The sequence below is a fragment of the Cyrtonyx montezumae genome, unplaced genomic scaffold, assembly GCF_038088225.1.
Source record: "Cyrtonyx montezumae isolate F1298 unplaced genomic scaffold, pur_monq_1.0 scaffold_18, whole genome shotgun sequence".
NCBI lineage: Eukaryota > Metazoa > Chordata > Aves > Galliformes > Odontophoridae > Cyrtonyx > Cyrtonyx montezumae.
Window position 1 is genome coordinate 1,054,203 of NW_027071914.1, and position 18,301 is coordinate 1,072,503.

At 51.6% G+C, this 18,301-nt stretch overlaps 2 protein-coding genes across 2 annotated transcripts; both read left to right on the forward strand.

Annotated features, from left to right (window-relative positions):
* Positions 1-390: 390 nt before the first annotated feature.
* On the forward strand, positions 391-3,146 carry LOC136047745 (protocadherin alpha-2-like). The gene has a single exon (XM_065735040.1). It carries the CDS (start codon positions 477-479, stop codon positions 3,144-3,146), a length of 2,670 nt encoding a protein of 889 aa, XP_065591112.1. The 5' UTR covers positions 391-476.
* Positions 3,147-11,920: 8,774 nt separating this feature from the next.
* LOC136047746 (protocadherin alpha-6-like) lies at positions 11,921-16,375 on the forward strand. The gene is made up of 3 exons (XM_065735041.1): positions 11,921-14,555; positions 15,793-15,921; positions 16,329-16,375. Exons 1-3 carry the CDS (start codon positions 11,933-11,935, stop codon positions 16,373-16,375), a joined length of 2,799 nt encoding a protein of 932 aa, XP_065591113.1. The 5' UTR covers positions 11,921-11,932.
* The last annotated feature ends 1,926 nt before the right edge of the window (positions 16,376-18,301 follow it).

Genomic DNA, 18,301 nt, shown 5'->3' on the forward strand with positions numbered 1-18,301 from the left:
AATAAGTTCCATTCAATTCCAAAACACACCCATTTCAACTGTAAATCAAGGGTGAAAGAACTCACATCTCATTGCTTTCCAACATCTGTCTACTTCTTCTGTACGAGAAAACTAAAAAATGCGGAGGATACGTCTTCTGAAAATAAGGAAAAAAAAACTGATTTGTAAGGAATTGAAAACGGAAATAAAGGTAGATGGAATCCAGCGCAATACGCAGACAATCACGAGAGGCAGTTCCCGCAGGGAGCCACATGATGGCGCTCTGAGCTAAGAAACGCGCGATGCGATCGGGGGAAGGGAGGGGAAGACCTTCCGGTGCCCATGGCAAAGAAGGCAGAGAAAGAGCGAGCGGCGGGGAGGAGGACGCGCGTCCCGGGAGGAAGGATTGTGGCGGCGAGCGCGGGCAGAGGGCTGGGAGCGGGCACGTCGTGCGGTGGTCGGTGCAGGGCGTGGAGAAGGAGCGGCGGGTGAGGGCGATGGGCGTAGGCGGAGCGGCGCGGCGGAGCTGGGGGGCCGCGGTGCTGGTGCTGCAGGCGGCCTGGGCGCTGGGCGGCGGGCAGGTGCGCTACTCGGTGCCGGAGGAAGCCGAGGCCGGCACGGTGGTGGGGCGTCTGGCGCAGGACCTGGGCCTGGAGGCGGGCGAGGCGGAGGCGCGGCGGCTGCGTCTGGTGGCGCGGGGCCGGCGGGCGAGCGTGGAGGTGAGCGGGGCGAGCGGGGCGCTGGTGGTGAGCTCGCGGCTGGACCGGGAGGAGCTGTGCGGGAAGAGCGCGCCCTGCGCCCTGCGCCTGGAGGTGCTGCTGGACCGGCCGCTGCGCGTCTTCCACGTGGAGGTGGAGGTCATCGACATCAACGACAATGCCCCGCGCTTCCCCGCCGCTTCCAAAAACATCAGCATTGCAGAGAATTCCCCTCCTGGTTCGCGGTTCCCTCTGGAAGGCGCGTCAGATGCGGATATCGGTTCGAATGCGCAGCTCTCCTATAAACTGAGTTCCTCCGTGCATTTCGCTCTGGATGTAAAATCTAAAGACATTAACAAAGTTTCCGTTGCCTTGGTGTTAGTGCAACCGCTGGACCGCGAGTCGCTGTCCGAGCACCGCTTGGTGCTGACGGCGAGTGACGGTGGCAGGCCGGCGCTAACGGGCACGGTGCAGTTGGTGATCTCGGTGCTGGACGCGAACGACAACGCGCCGCAGTTCAATCAGTCGGTGTATAAAGTGCAGCTGCCAGAGGACGCCAGGCCGGGAACTGTTTTTCTGCAACTAAGTGCTACAGACAAAGACGAGGGCCTTAATGGAGACGTCTATTATGACTTTACTGAAACAATTTCTGATGAACTGAAGGAATTATTCGTAATCGATAGAACATCAGGGGAAGTGAGAACAGCAGGAAAGCTGGATTTTGAAGATTTTCAGGCATATGACATAGAGGTCGAGGCAAGAGATAGGGGAATACCATCGTTATCGGGCCACTGCAGCGTGGAGCTGGAAGTGCTGGACGTGAACGACAACGCACCCGAGGTGTGGGTGACGTCGCTGTCGGTGCCGGTGTCCGAGGACGCGGCGCTGGGGACGGTGGTGGCGCTGCTGAGCGTGTCGGACCGGGACTCGGGTCCGAACGGGCGGGTGCGCTGCGCGGTGCGTCCGCCGTCGCCGTTCGGGCTGGTGGCGACGTTCGCGGGCTCGTACTCGCTGGTGCTGCGGGAGGCGCTGGACCGGGAGCGGGTGTCGGAGTACGAGGTGGAGGTGCGGGCGGAGGACGGCGGGGCGCCGCCGCTGCGCGCCATCCGCGGTCTGCGGGTGCCGGTGTCGGACGTGAACGACAACGCGCCGGCGTTCGCGCAGGCCGTGTACACGGTGCTGGCGCGGGAGAACAACGCGGCGGGCGCGGAGCTGGCGCGGCTGTGGGCGCGGGACCCGGACGAGGCCGGCAACGGGCGAGTGAGCTACTCGGTGGCCGAGGGCGGCGTGGGCTCGGGCTCGGGCTCGGTATGGCGTCCGGCGTCGAGCTACGTGTCGGTGGACGCGGAGAGCGGTCGTCTGCGGGCGCTGCGTCCGCTGGACTACGAGGAGCTGCAGGTGCTGCAGTTCGAGGTGCGGGCGGTGGACGCGGGGGAGCCGCCGCTGTGCGGCAACGCCACGGTGCAGCTGTTCGTGGTGGACGAGAACGACAACGCGCCGGCGCTGCTGCCTCCCGCGGGCGGCGGGACGGGGCCCTGGGCTGCGGGCGAGGCAGCGGAGGCGGGGTGGCGGGCGACGGGCTCGGCGGCTTCGTCGTGGTCATCGGGATCGTCGTGGTCGCTGTGGGCGCGGGCGGCGTGGGGGGCGCCGGCGGGGCAGGTGGTGGCGAAGATCCGCGCGGTGGACGCGGACTCGGGCTACAACGCGTGGCTGCGCTACGAGCTGCGGGAGCCGCGGGGCGACGGCCCGTTTCGTGTGGGGCTGTACAGCGGCGAGGTGAGCACGGCGCGGGCGCTGGAGGAGGCCGACGGCCCTCGGCAGACGCTGCTGATCGTGGTGCGGGACCACGGGGAACCGCCGCGCTCGGCCACGGCCACGCTGAGCGTGTCGCTGGTGGAGGGCCCCGAGGCGGCGCTGGCGGTGGGGGCGGCGCTCTCGGGCTCAGTGGGTGTGGGCTCTGATAGTGGGCCGTCGGGGGCTGCAGCCGCGGCTGCCGCTGCGACGAACGTGTGGCTGGTGGTGGCCATCTGCGCGGTGTCGAGCCTGCTGGTGCTGGCGGTGGTGCTGTACGGGGCCGGGCGCTGGGCGCCGCGGGCGGCCGTGCTGGCGGGGCCCGCGCCGGCGACGTTGGTGTGCGCCAGCGAGGTGGGCAGCTGGTCGTACTCGCAGCGCCACAGCCGGAGCCTGTGCGTGGCCACGGACGGCGCGGGCAAGAGCGACCTCATGGTGTTCAGCCCCAACTGCCCGCCGCCGCCCGGCCCCGGCCCGGATGAGACGCCTCAGGATCCGCCCGCTGTGCTTGACACGGTCAGTGCCGCTCACCAGCTGATGGCTTTTCCTTCCTTCCTTTTCTTCTCTCTTCCTTTCCTCTCTTCACATTCCTTGCTTCCCATTCTCTGTGTCAGGGCTACATTTTCTATCTGCGTTCTTATGTGGGACTTTGTTACCCCTTCCACGTTAGTATTCTAGTACCGTACTTGGTAGTAGGATACTCCGGTTGGATTTTTTTTCTTGATACCAGGATGTTGGTGTCTTGGTCATTCTCTCACATGGTTTTTCCATTAAGTAGGTAAGGCAAGCCCCATTGGAGTCTATTGTAGTTCAACTTACATGCATTTACAGACCAACTGTGTGCACATCTGTGAAAATGTGTATTTAACATTTGCATCTGTGGTTTTGTTTGTCTTTGTTCTCCTCAGTTGTTGGTTTGGAATTTCTTTCTTGAGTTAGCTGTTTTGTACTGATGCTTTCATTTCTTTCTATAATGTAGTTAGGGCAAGCACTATTGGACTCCATATCACTTCAACTTACATCTGTTCTCTGCTCTTCAATTTATGGGCCTTTCACGTGCAATTCCATGAAGATATTTAACATTCACACCTATGGTTTTGTTCATCCTGGATCTCCCGAGTTGTTGAATTGTAACTATTTCCAGAAAGTCATTTGCACTGAACTGCTGTGACATGAGTTCTACCAATGCTGTTCTTTATAGTGCACAATTTTGAAATGCTGCTTGACATGATGGGTCCTTCTGGTGGTGGTGGTTTTCCACCAGGCACTTTCCTCTGCATTTAATAGTGTGGAGTGTCATTGTGCTGTTTACAGGTCTGGTTTATTCTTTGACTCTCCTTTCCAAATGACATGATGTAATACACTGATTGTTATTTCAGTGTTCTCTTTGTCCGTAGTGTATGTCTTTCTACATAGGTTTGTCACGATAAAAACAGGAAATCAATTATGGACTTTTCCTGTATCTTTTCCAAACCTGCAGCGTCCTTACCAGTTCTTGCCAATACCTCTGTAGTTTCCTGTGAGAGAGATGTCCAGATGCTGAGCATGACTGGTGCTTGTCTGCTGTGACCTGAGATTGCTGACAGTGATGTCCCTTCAGTGTGTGTTTCCTGTGCAACATTTGACATGATACAAAGCACTGAACTTTTGTTCTTAAGGTTGAGGGTGGAGATGACTCAGGGTCCTTTCTGTAGCACTCTTCTCCAGAGTTAGCAGTCATTAGTTTTTGAATGAAAATGGTTTGCTTTTTTGTGTGTTTATTAATTTATGTACTCATTTATTTTTGTCAGCATGTTTTGGGGTGTAAGCAGTCATATCTTATGGCCACATGTAGTTCTCAAAGTTGATTGTAGGTACAAGAGCAGCAGGACTGCAGTGCTGGGTTTATCAGAGCTCAGCTCCTTGTGCTGGGCAAGGGGCATTCATTGGTTGTGATATTCTCTGCCAAAGGGAAATCATTGCCTCTTTTGCTTTGCTGTATCACAATTTGGACTTCAGAAATCCTGTATGTTGTTGATAGGCAACATTTCCAGGAGGAACTGCCTGTGCCTTTCATAAAACCAAAAGCGAAAAGAAGAGAACTGCCTTCAAAACGCATCTATACAGTTGACAAGAAGCGTAAAAGAGCCTTTCTCACTACCACTGGAAATTGCTTTGCTTAGCTGTGTGTAATAACTCCATCTGAATTTGTAGAAGCATTGCAAAACGTTGAGGGCCATCTGCAGAAGGTCAGCCATGTGCTGTGTGTATGGCTCTGCTTGTTTGGTGTGGTTGGATTTCATAAGTTCATAAGTTCATAAGGTTGGAAAGGACCTATAAGATCATCTAGTCCAACCATCCTCCTATCACTATCTCTACCCAACTACTAAATTAAGTCCTTTAGCACCTCATCTAAACGCTTCTTGAACAGCGCTAGGGATGGTGCCTCAACCACCTCCCTAGGCAGGCCATTCCAGTGCCTGACCACTCTTTCAGAAAAGAAATGCTTCCTCAGGTCTAATCTAAATCTTCCCCGGCGCAACTTGTGGCCATTCCCTCTCGTCCTGTCATTACTTATCAGGGAGAAGAGGCCTACCACCTCCTCACCACAACCCCCCTTCAGGAAGTGGTAGAGTGCAATAAGGTCTCCTCTGAGCCTCCTCTTCTCCAGACTGAACAATCCCAGCTCCCTCAGCCGCTCCTCATAAGACTTGTGCTCCAGGCCCCTCACCAGTTTTGTTGCCCTTCTCTGAACACGCTCCAGGGCCTCAATGTCCTTCTTGTAGTAAGGGGCCCAAAACTGAACACAGTACTCGAGGTGCGGCCGTACCAGAGCTGAGTACAGGGGGATGATCACCTCCCTGCTCCTGCTGGCTACACTATTTCTAATACAGGCCAGGATGCTGTTGGCCTTCTTAGCCACCTGGACACACTGCCGGCTCATGTTGAGCCGAGCATCAACCAACACCCCCAGGTCCTTTTCCTCTCTACATTCTTCAAGCCATTCTGCCCCAAGCCTATAGCATTGCATGGGGTTATTGTGGCCAAAGTGCAGGACCCGGCACTTGGTCTTATTGAACCTCATCCCATTTAGCTCAGCTTGCTCTGAGTGATGAGATTCTTGCTCTGAGTGATGAGATGGTTTAGTGAATGGCAGAGTCAGCATTGGGATGTGAAAGGAAAGTGTGATTTGTGGTCAAGGTGAAAGTTGCAGTGGCACGAGATGGGGGCTTGCTGCAGTCTTCCGTGTACAACCTTGGGTGAAAATCCTGATCCTTGAGGGAAAAGGCAGTCATTGGAAGAACTTGTGGCATGCCCTTGTATAAGAATGAGTGATGTCTGCTTGTCTTCGCTAGCTATTGTTGAGAGTGGGGTTTGGAGGTTTCCAGGAGGCTGTAAGAAATGGGACCTGGACAACTTCCAGATCTCGTTATTGCAGTTGATGTAGACATGAGTACAGTACACTGTCTTTATGTGTTCTGAATATGTCTCTCTCACCAGTCATTAATCCCTTCTGCTCCTCTTGGGTTTCTTGAACTGTGCATAAACACTTCTGACATTTCTGAGTAACAGGGCAAGGAGATCCCAGGAGAGTTCCGTTCTGTCATGAGTGTTTTGCCCTTCTGTGTTTCATACTAAATCTGAGTGAGCTGAGGCTGCTGAGGTCCTCATCCTTACACGGTCTAATTATTCTTCATAGTAAGAGTGATGGAGCACTGGAGCAGGTTGCCCAGAGATGTTGTGGATTATCCTTCTCTGGAGATGTTCAAGACTTGCTTTGACTCCTTCTTTTTCAACTTGGTCTAGGGAGCCTGCTTTGTCATGGGAGATGGACTAGGTGATCTGTAGAGGTCCCTTCCAACCCCTGCCATTATGTGATTCTATGATTTCCAAGGAGGGCAGTTGAACATCCTCCCTGTCCTACTGTCCCACATCCTACCAGCTTCTGCATTGATATTTCAGTTTCTACATAATTTGGTTTTCCTTCCTATCATTGTTCTGCTCTGTAGACCTGTTTTGGAAGTGATGTGCCATCTGGCCTTTCTGTCCCCTCTTTCTGAGCATGAACAACGTTGGCTCAAGTCAAAGATGGTGTTGCAAAGAAGAATCAAGCAGTGTTCTTCTCTGGACCTGATGAGCCTTCTGCCTTACGTTTTTACCTTGAATAGGGAAGAACAGAGCAGTCTTCATTGTCATGGTGAATATTGCATGCAGATAGCATGAAAATATGTTCTTTCTTTTCTTCTATGTCTTAAGATGCTGTTTTCTTGATTGTGGCTGCTGGTTCCCCAGTATGACACACTGTGAAGCTTTGTTTACTTTCCACATCTCTGCTTTAAGCAAATCATGCTGGTGTATACCAAGTTTGTTTTCTGAACAGTGTTCTCCTTTTTACTGACCTTTCATAGAGCTAGTCATGTTTATGTCATTGGCATGTGGAGGTTTCTTTTATAGTCTTTCTGTTTTAATAGCCTAAGAACTTTCCAGAGAGAATGTCACAGCACAAGCCATGTTCTGCGTTCCATTTCCAAGTATGATATCAGTGGTTTGAAACAGAGAACTACAGAAACAGATCTAGGGTTTGAACAAATAAAGAAAGAATAACTTTTCTTTATAAGGCAAACATTTTTTAAAGTGGATGACTTTAGAGGGTGTTGCAGTGCTGTTTCAATATATGCTGTAGTGCTGGGGTATCTGATCTGCCGTGAGTACTGATAAAGGCAATGTGATTCTTTCTGTGTGTTATGTTAAAGCGTATGTTAGCAATGGCGTGAGCAGTTGGTCGGATCTGAGGCAGTCTCTTGCTCTGGCACCTGCCCAGTACAGGAATTGTTTTGGGAATAGGGTTTGTGTTGTGGTTTTGTGTTTTTGATGCCGGTATTCCACATCAGAGCATCATGCAGCAGTTAAGGAGTTAATGCTGTGGGAGCAGCAGGGGGGAGGGGCGGAGCTCCGCACCGGATGCAGGCGGCGCTCGGTCTGGGCGCGTTGCTCTGGGCTGCCGTGGAGGTTCAGCACGTGTGCTTCCCCTGCAGCTCCTCCTTAACGTAAGCTCACAGCTTTTGGTTTGGAAATTGTTATCTCTCTTTCAATTGTTCAATTTTATTAGATTTAGTAAAGTTACCGTTCCTTCTCAGATCGTGCCGTTGTTTTCTTGTAGACCCATCTCTTCCCGCCGTTTCCCCCTCCCCCTCCCGGAGCGCGGCTCTGCTCGGGCGGCCGCGCGGCCACTGACGCAGTTTCTTTTTCTCTCCCTTCTCCCTTCTCGGTTTTCCCTTGGGTCACTGTCACGGACAACACCGTGACAGTTTGAGATGCAGAGGGCTGTCTACTTTATGAATAGTATATCCCTTTTCTATTGGGAGAGCTGCTGAAAGCTGTTCTTGTACCAGTGCCATAATGTATAAGAAATCAGACATAGTTCTCTTTATCATTTCCTTGTGTGAATGTGCAGAATGTTGAGAGTGCATTTCCTGTTTCTGGGAAGAGCCTGCAGACAGTGTGTGTCTCTGCAGCTACCCAGTTGTTCCTGCAGTCAGTGATGAGGGAAGGTGAGGATCTGCATAGTCATGGGTAGTGGTCAGAGTGGTCAGAGCTGTGTCCAGTCAGTGAATTGGATGAATGTGCAGGTGTTGTGATAGTGATAGTGATTGTGTGAATGGCACAAAGTTTGGCCTGGGCATTTGGACATAGGTGTCCTGAACAGTGAAGAGTCTCATGTGACAGAAATATTGATGCTTGATAGAAGATCAATTAGTGGCCAAGAGAAGGAAATGGTTAACTGTATATCCTATTTTCCAAGTCCCGGGATTGACGATGCAAGAATTAAACATAGAGAAGAGATCAAGTATGCAGTGCTGCCTGGCCTGGGTCCTCTAAAAACACCCAGAACTTCAGCTCTAAGTCTTTAACATGAGAGATTACATGTCGTTCCTTGTGACAATACTTCTTCCTTGCGGTATGTGTTTGAGGTGCCTATCTGCTGTTTTCCCTGGGAATCCCCTTTCCTTCTGTAGAGGAAGAAACAGTAAGGTGAGCAGCACAGCAGATCATGTTTTCGGTGGGACATGTGGAGGCCTTCCAGCAAAAACCGCTGAGAGCAAGGCCATCTGTGAGGTGTGATGAGCCTCCCTGTTGCCCTGAGCAGACAGATTCGGCATGTCCTCACTCGCTTTAGTGCTTATGTCATTCCTGCTTGTGAAGTCATCTTCCTCATATGCCTTTGTTCGCTTGTTTTTGAATGTGAATCAATGTTTATTGAAGAGGCATTTTTCTCAGTATCAGTATCAGTGATTCTGGCTGAGTTCTCCTCCCTGTGATTTATGCTCCGCTGTTATGCCTCCTTGGGATGCGAAGTAGTGCTCCTTAGTATTAGAGATGTTGGCAAACCTTGTTTCATTGACGCACAAGGGGATCTTTCACTGTTTTGTCTTCTATTCTATGAATCTCACTCTGTTTATTTCTTCTCTCCCACTGAAACTCAGTTGGTGAGAGTGGATGAGATGTGGTGCGTTGAGTTCTGGCTGCTGTCACATTGCACACCTTTTGGCAGCTGGCTATTATTCTGTGGTCTGGATTTTCTACTTTAGTGAGCTGAGGTTGTGAAGGAAAGAATGTCATTATCTTTCGTGTCTTTTTTTCTCTTCCTTTGGGATTGGTTAGAGGTAGGGTAAACTTTACACTAAGTAGTGATCATGTACTTTTTCTTAACCAGCAGCCACCACTTCAGTATATTATGCATAAGTTCTTCATATTACATGTGATCACTATGCAGCTCTACATTTTTGCGTACTTTTGATTTGGTCTTTTCCTTTTGGATGGAGCATGTATTTCCTGGGTAATGTTCTGTATGTTGTGATCTTCTGGTAGTTATGTTCATACCAATGCAGGTAAGATACAAAGACCTAGGAGAAAGAAGAATTCAATTTTTATTTCAAATTTTGTCTCAGTGATATAAGCCAAACCCTGCTGGCATGAAGGTGTACATGTGGATTTGGACTCCAGACATCTTTGCTGTTCCATAGAAGCCTGACAGTCTTCAATACTACAGTGGCAGATTTCTATATGAAGCAGTGATAAGTTGGAGCATGAAATCAAAGAGAACTGTAGGTGGAAGAGTGTTCCTTGACCCTAAAGCATGTTCTTAGTTTGTGCAAGATGTGAGTTTCTCTGAGCTTTGGCCTGCTTGCTGCTTTTGTGCAGCGCAGGTGATAGTGAGAACTGAGGATGGCAGGGAAGAACTGTGTGGGCAGGTGGTGAATTTTTCCCTGTAGGATAACATGCATACTCTGCTTTTCATTGACATGACAAAAAATGGTAGTGTTTAGTTTCTGGCTCCATCATTCCTGCCCTCATGTATGTGTGTAATAATGGTAAGGATAAATAGTTAAAAAAAAAATTAGGGCTAAAATTTTAAAATCCAGTAACTCCATACCCACAATGTCAACCTTTTCTTGTTGGAAGGAAGCATCTTGCCATTAACACTATTTGTTTGCTCTTTTGCCCACCCATGCTCAATGTATCTCATCTCAGCTCTGCTTCCAATGCTTTTAACCTGCTGGGAGGTGGGGGCTGACCTTCAGTTCACACGTTTATCTGTTGAGTACTTCAAAGTAAGGTCTTTGTGGTCTTGCACTGTCAGCCAAGCAAGAGGGCAGAGTATCTTTCCTGGAGGAGTCATCACTATGCCCTCCTGTTCCCATGGAAGGGAGTGCTGGGCACAAACTCATCATCCAAAATCAGTGGATACAAATCCTTGGGTCCTAAAGGTGAACACACACGTGAGGAGTGGGAAGTGACAGCCAAACCACATTTGGTCATATTTTAAAAGTGTCCAGGTACTGAGTTCAGTCTTGCTCAAAAATTTTTCATCTTCATGGTGATATGAAGTTGCTAAGCATGTCTGACACGCCAGAAGGCTGTGCTGCCATTCACCCAGACCTGGACATATTGGAAAGATGGGACAAAGGGAACCTGATGAGATTCAACAAGAACAAGTGTAGTCTTGCACCTGGGAGGAATAACTGCATGCACCAGTAAAGGTAGTGGGCTGACCAGCAGCAGAGGAACTCTGAAGAGCTCTGCAACCTCTGTACTGATCACAATGGCCATGAGGCAGCAGTGTGCCCTTGTGGCCAAGAAGTCCACAGGTATCCCGGCCAATGGGTTGCATTAAAAGGAGCATGGTCAGCCGTTTGAGGGAGATGATCCTTCCTCTCTACTCTGCCCCAGTGGGGCCACATCTGGTGTACCATGCCCACTTCTGGCACCGCAGTTCAAAAACGGTAAGGATTTGTTAAAAAGAGTGTATCAGAGGTCAACAAAGTAAGGGCCAGGAACATCTCCCATACAAAGGAAGTCTGAGAGACTGGGGGCTGTTCAGCATGGAGAAGACTGAGAGAGGGATCTCATCACTGTTTATAAATATCTAAAGTGTGGCACTCAACTCGTTGGGGGTGGACTCTTCTTGTTGGTAACAGTGGAACAAGTGGAAAAGGTTATAAGTTGGAAGAGGAGGAAGTTCAATTCAAACAGAAGGATAAACTTCAATATTGTCATAGAGACAGAACTCTGGAACAGTCTGCCCTGAGAGGTTGTGGATTCATCTTTCTCTGGATTCAAGACCTATCTAGACGCCTATAAGTGCACTCACTTTATGGAAAATGCTTTAGCCTGGGGAATGGACTCGATAGTTCTTAGAGTTTGCTTCGAAGCCCTACAAGAGGGTGATATTGCAATTTTGTGACCACGAGTGGAAGAAGATGATGTGTTTCCCACATTCCTTCCTTCCAGTGCTCCGTCCTTGGAAGACTTGTTCCAAGAGCCTGTGAATCCCTGCTTCCCAATGTGTTTGCCTCAAGTGACAGTTCACTTTATTTTCCTGCAAGAAACGTCATGAAAGACCTTTAAATAAAGCATGCTTTGGAGGAATTTCGATTGTACCACAAGATTTTAAACAGGACAACAGTAAACGCAGTAATCGTAGGATCTGTTCCACTACTGAGAAATACATTCAACACATTCCACAGCACACCCATTTCATCTGGAAAAAAGGTGTTAAAGATTACTTGGCGTCTCATTGCATTCCAACGGATATCTAATTCTGCTTAACGAGAACCCTAAACAATGTAGAGGACACGACTTCTGGAAACAGAAAAGAATAAATAAAGTGATGCAAAAGGAATTGAAAATGTGAACAAGAGCAGAACGAATTCAACGCGATTCGCAGAGAAGTACAGAAGCAGTTCTCACAGCGAGCCACATGATGGCGCTCTGAGCTAAGGAACGCGAGATGCGATCGGGGGAAGGGAGGGGAAGACCTTCCGGTGCCCATGGCAAAGAAGGCAGAGAAAACGATCGGCGGGGAGGAGGACGCGCGTCCCGGGAGGAAGGATTGTGGCGGCGAGCGCGGGCAGAGGGCTGGGAGCGGGCACGTCGTGCGGTGGTCGGTGCAGGGCGTGGAGAAGGAGCGGCGGGTGATAGCGATGGGCGTGGGCGGAGCGGCGCGGCGGAGCTGGGGGGCCGCGGTGCTGGTGCTGCAGGCGGCCTGGGCGCTGGGCGGCGGGCAGGTGCGCTACTCGGTGCCGGAGGAAGCCGAGGCCGGCACGGTGGTGGGGCGTCTGGCGCAGGACCTGGGCCTGGAGGCGGGCGAGGCGGAGGCGCGGCGGCTGCGTCTGGTGGCGCGGGGCCGGCGGGCGAGCGTGGAGGTGAGCGGGGCGAGCGGGGCGCTGGTGGTGAGCTCGCGGCTGGACCGGGAGGAGCTGTGCGGGAAGAGCGCGCCCTGCGCCCTGCGCCTGGAGGTGCTGCTGGACCGGCCGCTGCGCGTCTTCCACGTGGAGGTGGAGGTCACCGACATCAACGACAATGCCCCGCGCTTCCCCGCCGCCTCCAAAAACATCAGCATTGCAGAATTGTCGTTGCCGGGATCCCGGTTACCTCTGGAAGGCGCGTCGGATGCGGATATCGGTTCGAACGCGCAGCTCTCGTATACACTGAGCCCTTCCGAGCACTTCGCTTTGGAATTACAAAGAACAAATGATCGGAATGTTGTACCTGATCTTGTATTGAAGCGACCTCTGGACCGCGAGTCGCTGTCCGAGCACCTCTTGGTGCTGACGGCCAGTGACGGGGGCAGGCCGGTGCTGACGGGCACGGTGCAGCTGGTGATCTCGGTGCTGGATGCGAACGACAACGCGCCGCAGTTCAACCAGTCGGTGTATAAAGTGCAGCTGCCAGAGGACGCGACTGCTGGGACTCTGGTTGTGCGGGTTGCAGCCAGGGACCCGGACGAAGGAATTAATAGCGAAATGACCTATGCTGCCACCAACTTTATTCCACTCAGCGGAAAAGATTTAATTTCTATCCACCCACAGACGGGGGAAATCAGACTCACGGGTCCCCTAGATTTCGAAGAAGCCAGTGTGTTTGACTTTCGCATTGAGGCGAGAGATAAAGGGACACCCCCTTTATCGGGCCACTGCAGCGTGGAGCTGGAAGTGCTGGACGTGAACGACAACGCGCCCGAGGTGTGGGTGACGTCGCTGTCGGTGCCGGTGTCCGAGGACGCGGCGCTGGGGACGGTGGTGGCGCTGCTGAGCGTGTCGGACCGGGACTCGGGTCCGAACGGGCGGGTGCGCTGCGCGGTGCGTCCGCCGTCGCCGTTCGGGCTGGTGGCGACGTTCGCGGGCTCGTACTCGCTGGTGCTGCGGGAGGCGCTGGACCGGGAGCGGGTGTCGGAGTACGAGGTGGAGGTGCGGGCGGAGGACGGCGGGGCGCCGCCGCTGCGCGCCATCCGCGGTCTGCGGGTGCCGGTGTCGGACGTGAACGACAACGCGCCGGCGTTCGCGCAGGCCGTGTACACGGTGCTGGCGCGGGAGAACAACGCGGCGGGCGCGGAGCTGGCGCGGCTGTGGGCGCGGGACCCGGACGAGGCGGGCAACGGGCGCGTGAGCTACTCGGTGGCCGAGGGCGGCGCGGGCTCGGGCTCGGGCTCGGGATGGCGTCCGGCGTCGAGCTACGTGTCGGTGGACGCGGAGAGCGGTCGTCTGCGGGCTCTGCGTCCGCTGGACTACGAGGAGCTGCAGGTGCTGCAGTTCGAGGTGCGGGCGGTGGACGCGGGGGAGCCGCCGCTGTGCGGCAACGCCACGGTGCAGCTGTTCGTGGTGGACGAGAACGACAACGCGCCGGCGCTGCTGCCTCCCGCGGGCGGCGGGCCGGGGCCGTGGGCTGCGGGCGAGGCGGCGGAGGCGGGGTGGCGGGCGTCGGGCTCGGCGGCTTCGTCGTGGTCGCTGTGGGCGCGGGCTGCGTGGGGGGCGCCGGCGGGGCAGGTGGTGGCGAAGATCCGCGCGGTGGACGCGGACTCGGGCTACAACGCGTGGCTGCGCTATGAGCTGCGGGAGCCGCGGGGCGACGGCCCGTTCCGCGTGGGGCTGTACAGCGGCGAGGTGAGCACGGCGCGGGTACTGGAGGAGGCCGACGGCCCGCGGCAGAGACTGTTGATCGTGGTGCGGGACCACGGGGAACCGCCGCGCTCGGCCACGGCCACGCTGAGCGTGTCGCTGGTGGAGGGCCCCGAGGCGGCGTTGGCAGTGGCGGGGGTGGGGGCGGGGGCGGTGCTGGCGGGCTCATTGGGTGTGGGCTCTGATGGCGGCCCGTCTGGGACGGCAGCCGCGGCGACGGCGGCGACGAACGTGTGGCTGGTGGTGGCCATCTGCGCGGTGTCGAGCCTGCTGGTGCTGGCGGTGGTGCTGTACGGGGCCGGGCGCTGGGCGCCGCGGGCGGCCGTGCTGGCGGGGCCCGGGCCGCCGACGCTGGTGTGCGCCAGCGAGGTGGGCAGCTGGTCGTACTCGCAGCGCCACAGCCGGAGCCTGTGCGTGGCCACGGACGGCGCGGGCAAGAGCGACCTCATGGTGTTCAGCCCCAACTGCCCGCCGCCGCCCTGCCCCGCCCCGAAGGAGACGCCTCAGGATCCGCCCGCTCTGCTGGACACGGTCAGTGCCGCTCGCCGGCTGCTCGCCCTTTCCTTTCGTCCTGCCTTCTTTCTTTCTTCCTGTCATCATCTTTCTTGTTATTCTCCTCCTCGCCTTTCTTTTGGTCCCATCCTCTGTGGTAGATCTGTGAATTCTGACTGCACTCTGCTATGGCCGTCTCTTGCAGGACAATTCCTGCCAGATGCTGGGATGCTTATTATTGGAAACATGTTTCTAGAGTGTTGGTTTGTGATTTTCCCTCCATTTGTGCGGCCAGAATGTTATTGTTTCATCTTATTCTATTCACTGAAGGATTTTGTGATGTTGCCCTTTCTCACACATCGTTTTTACTGGAAGACAGGTAAGATAAGCTTCATAGGACTATATTCCATTTCAACTTACAGCCATTCTTTGCTGTTCCATATATTGGGCTATTGTGTGCAGTTCTGTGAAGATGTGTATTTAACATCTGCATCTTCTGTTTTGTCCATCCCACTACTTCTTAGTTGCTTGTTTGGAAATTCTTTCTGATGTTAGGGGTTTTGTGTTGGAGTTTCCCTCAGGTGTAATCAAGTCACTTGCACAGAGCTCCTGTGACATGAATTCTACCTGTGCTGTTTTTCAAAGTGCACAACTCTGAAGCACTGCTAGACATGGAGGGTCATTCTGTTGGAGGTGGTCCACCAAGCACTTTCCTCTGCCTTTAATTACGCAGAGTGCAATTGTGCTGGTAACAGGTCCAGGTTTCTTTTTTGATTCTCCTCTACAGGAGACATGATGCTTTATGTTAACTATTATTTCTGCATTATCTATTTTCATGGTGTATCTCCTCTACATAGGTCCTTTAGGCAAAGTCATTGTGAAAGTGTTGGAGCAATTACAGACTGTTCCTGTATGCTTTCCTAACATGCAGGCTCTACTTACTAGTTTTTGCCAACGCCCCTATTGTTCCATCTGAGAGGAGTGCAGTCCCGATGCTTTGTTTGTTGGTGACCTCAGAGTGCTGACAGTGATGTCCCTTCCCTGTGTTCGTTGTGCAGCAGATGAACTTATGCAAAGCAATGGATTTTCGTTTAGAAAGGGATGGGATGGCTCAGGGTACTTCTGTAACAATCTTCTCTTGAGTTAGCACTCAAAACCTTTCCAGTGAAAATGGTTTCCTTTTTTCTTTATTCAAGAAGTTATTTACTGTTGGGAACATGTTTTGGGATGCAACCTGTCAAGAATTGTTGCCATGAATGGTTATTGTAGGTTCTAAGAGCTGCTGGTGCATAGGGCTGCATTTATTGGAGCACTGATCCTGCTCTTTCTCAGAAGGAAATCAATGCTTCTTCTGCTTTGCTGTGTCACGATCTTGACTCTATGTATTCTTTTAGTTGTTGATGTGGAGCATTTCCAGGTGGGATTGCTGAAGGACTGGAAGTCACAAAGGGTCACTCTTGAGGCAAGAGTCCAGTATGTCCTGTTCACTGTCATTGGCCTTGAGTGCGTTGTTGTCAGTCATGGTTTGTTGTCCAAAATTGTTGTCCTCTTCTTTCATTGTCCATTGTAAGAGTTGTGATGTTTGGCTACTGTTGTGCCTGCAGTTTTCTGACTGTAGCCTTGTGTTCTGGAAGGATGTCCTTAACTTCTTTAGATGATTTTTCAGTATTTGCATTAGTACAGTAGCTAATTCCAAAGTGTCTGCACCTTTTTTTAAAGCAAAAAATGGAAGAACGACCTTTAAACTCACCTATACAGTCCATCTGAAGCATAAAGTTGCCTTGCTCGTTAACATTCGCAATACCTTTGCTTGGCTGTGTGTCACAGCTCCATCTGTATTTGCAGAAGCATTGCAAAATGTTAAGGGTCATCTACAGAAAGGCAGCCAGGCACTTTGTATATGGCTCTGTTTGTTTCACTTATTGCTCAGATTTCTGGGATGGTTCAGTGAAGGGCAAAGTCAATGCTGGGGTGTGAAAGAGAATAAAGGCTGTAATAGAGGCTGGTTGTTTAATCAGGTGTACAACCTCATATGGAAATCCTCATTCTTGATGGAAAAGGCAATCATTTGAAGCCCACAGTGCATGCCCTGGTGTATGAATGAGTGATGTCTGCTTGTCTCCTGTATTTACTGGTGATAGTGGGGTCTGGTCAGTACCAGGATGCTCTAGAGACCTGGAGACATTCCATATCTTGTGACTGCACATGATGTTGACATGACCACCTTGTTTTTAGGTGTATTCTGAATGTATCTCTCTCACCAGTCATGAATTTCTTCCTCTCCTCTTGGGTTTCTTGAACTATACGTGGACAGTTCTTGCATTCCTGAGTAGTGGGAGCAGGGAGATCTCAGAATAGTTCCATGATGGCATGAGTTCTTTATGCATGTGTGCCACACACAATCTGAGTGATATGAGGCTGCTGAGAGCCTCATCCTTTCAAGGTCAGATTATTTCTAAGGAGGGCAAATGAATTCCCTCACCATCCTGCTGTTCTGTAGCCTACTATCTTCTGCACTGATACTTCAATTTCTATACATTCCTAGAATCATTCTGTACTGTAGTTCTCTTTTGAAAGTGATGTTCAGTCTGGCCTTTCATTTCTCTCTGAGCATGAACATTTGCTGCTCAAATAGAAGGTGTCCCAAAAATGTATCGATCATCATGAAATAAAGTCCTATGTTTTCATACGTATTTTAAGATGCATTTTTGTTGTTGACAGCCACACCTGTGAAGCTGTGTTTACTCACCACATCTCTGCTTTTGGCAAATTTTGGTATGAGATTTCTGAGTAATTTCTGAATGTTCAGGGTACAGTTCTTTCTGCTTGGAAGAGCCTACAGACATTGCGTGTTTCTGCTGCTACCCAGCTGTTCCTGCAGTCAGTGATGAGGGAAGGTGAAAATCTGCACAGCCAGGGGTCATGGTCAGAGTGGGACTTAGAGCTGTGTCCAGGCTAAGAGGTGGATGAATGTGTAGGTGTTGTGATAGTGATAGAGATCAGGTGAGAGGCAACAAGTTCAGCCTGCGTGTTTGTTCATGGGTGTCCTGAACAGTGAAGAGTCTCATGTGACATAAATGTTGATGCTTGGTAGAAGATGTGGTAAATCAATGGCCAAGAGATGGAAATGTTCTATTGATGTTTCTATTTACCATGGCCCATGATAGATGTTGCAAGAATTCAATGCGGAAAAGAGGCCAAGTATGCTGTGCTGCCTGGCCTGGTTCCACTGAAATCCTCCAGAATTTCAGCTCTAAGACCATAACACGTGAGGTCAGCTGTCATTCCTTGTGACAACTCTTCTTCCTTGCATTATGTGTTTGAGGTGTCTATCTGCTTTTTTCCCTGGGAATCCATTTTCCTTATGGAGAGGAAAAAGCAGCAGAAGGTGAGTAGAACAGCAGGTACTGTTATCTGTGTGACATGAGGAGGCTTTCCAGCAAGCAACTGCTGACAGCAAGGCCATCTGCGAGGTGTGATGAGCCTCTCTGGTGTCCTGAGCAGTCAGGAAAGAAATTCTCCCCTATAGTAAAGATGTTGGCAAACCTTATGTTTAGTTGAGTACAGTGTGATCTTTCACATTTTTGTCTCATTTCTATGAAACTGTCTCGGTGTTTTTTCTTCTTTCACACTGGAATTATGTTGGTGAGAGTGGATGAGATGTGTTGCACTGAGTTTGGCTGCTGTCAGATCGCACACTTTTGAGCAGCTGTCCATGAACTCATGGGTTCTGAATTTTCTACTTTAGCAAGCTGAGGTTGTGATGGAAAGAATATCATGAGCTTTCAGGTCCCTTTTTGTATTCATTCTGATAGATGTGTGTGAGGGAACACTGCACACTAATCAGATATAGTATTCTTTTTCTTAATGAGCTATCACTACCACAGCCATATTACAGGTAAG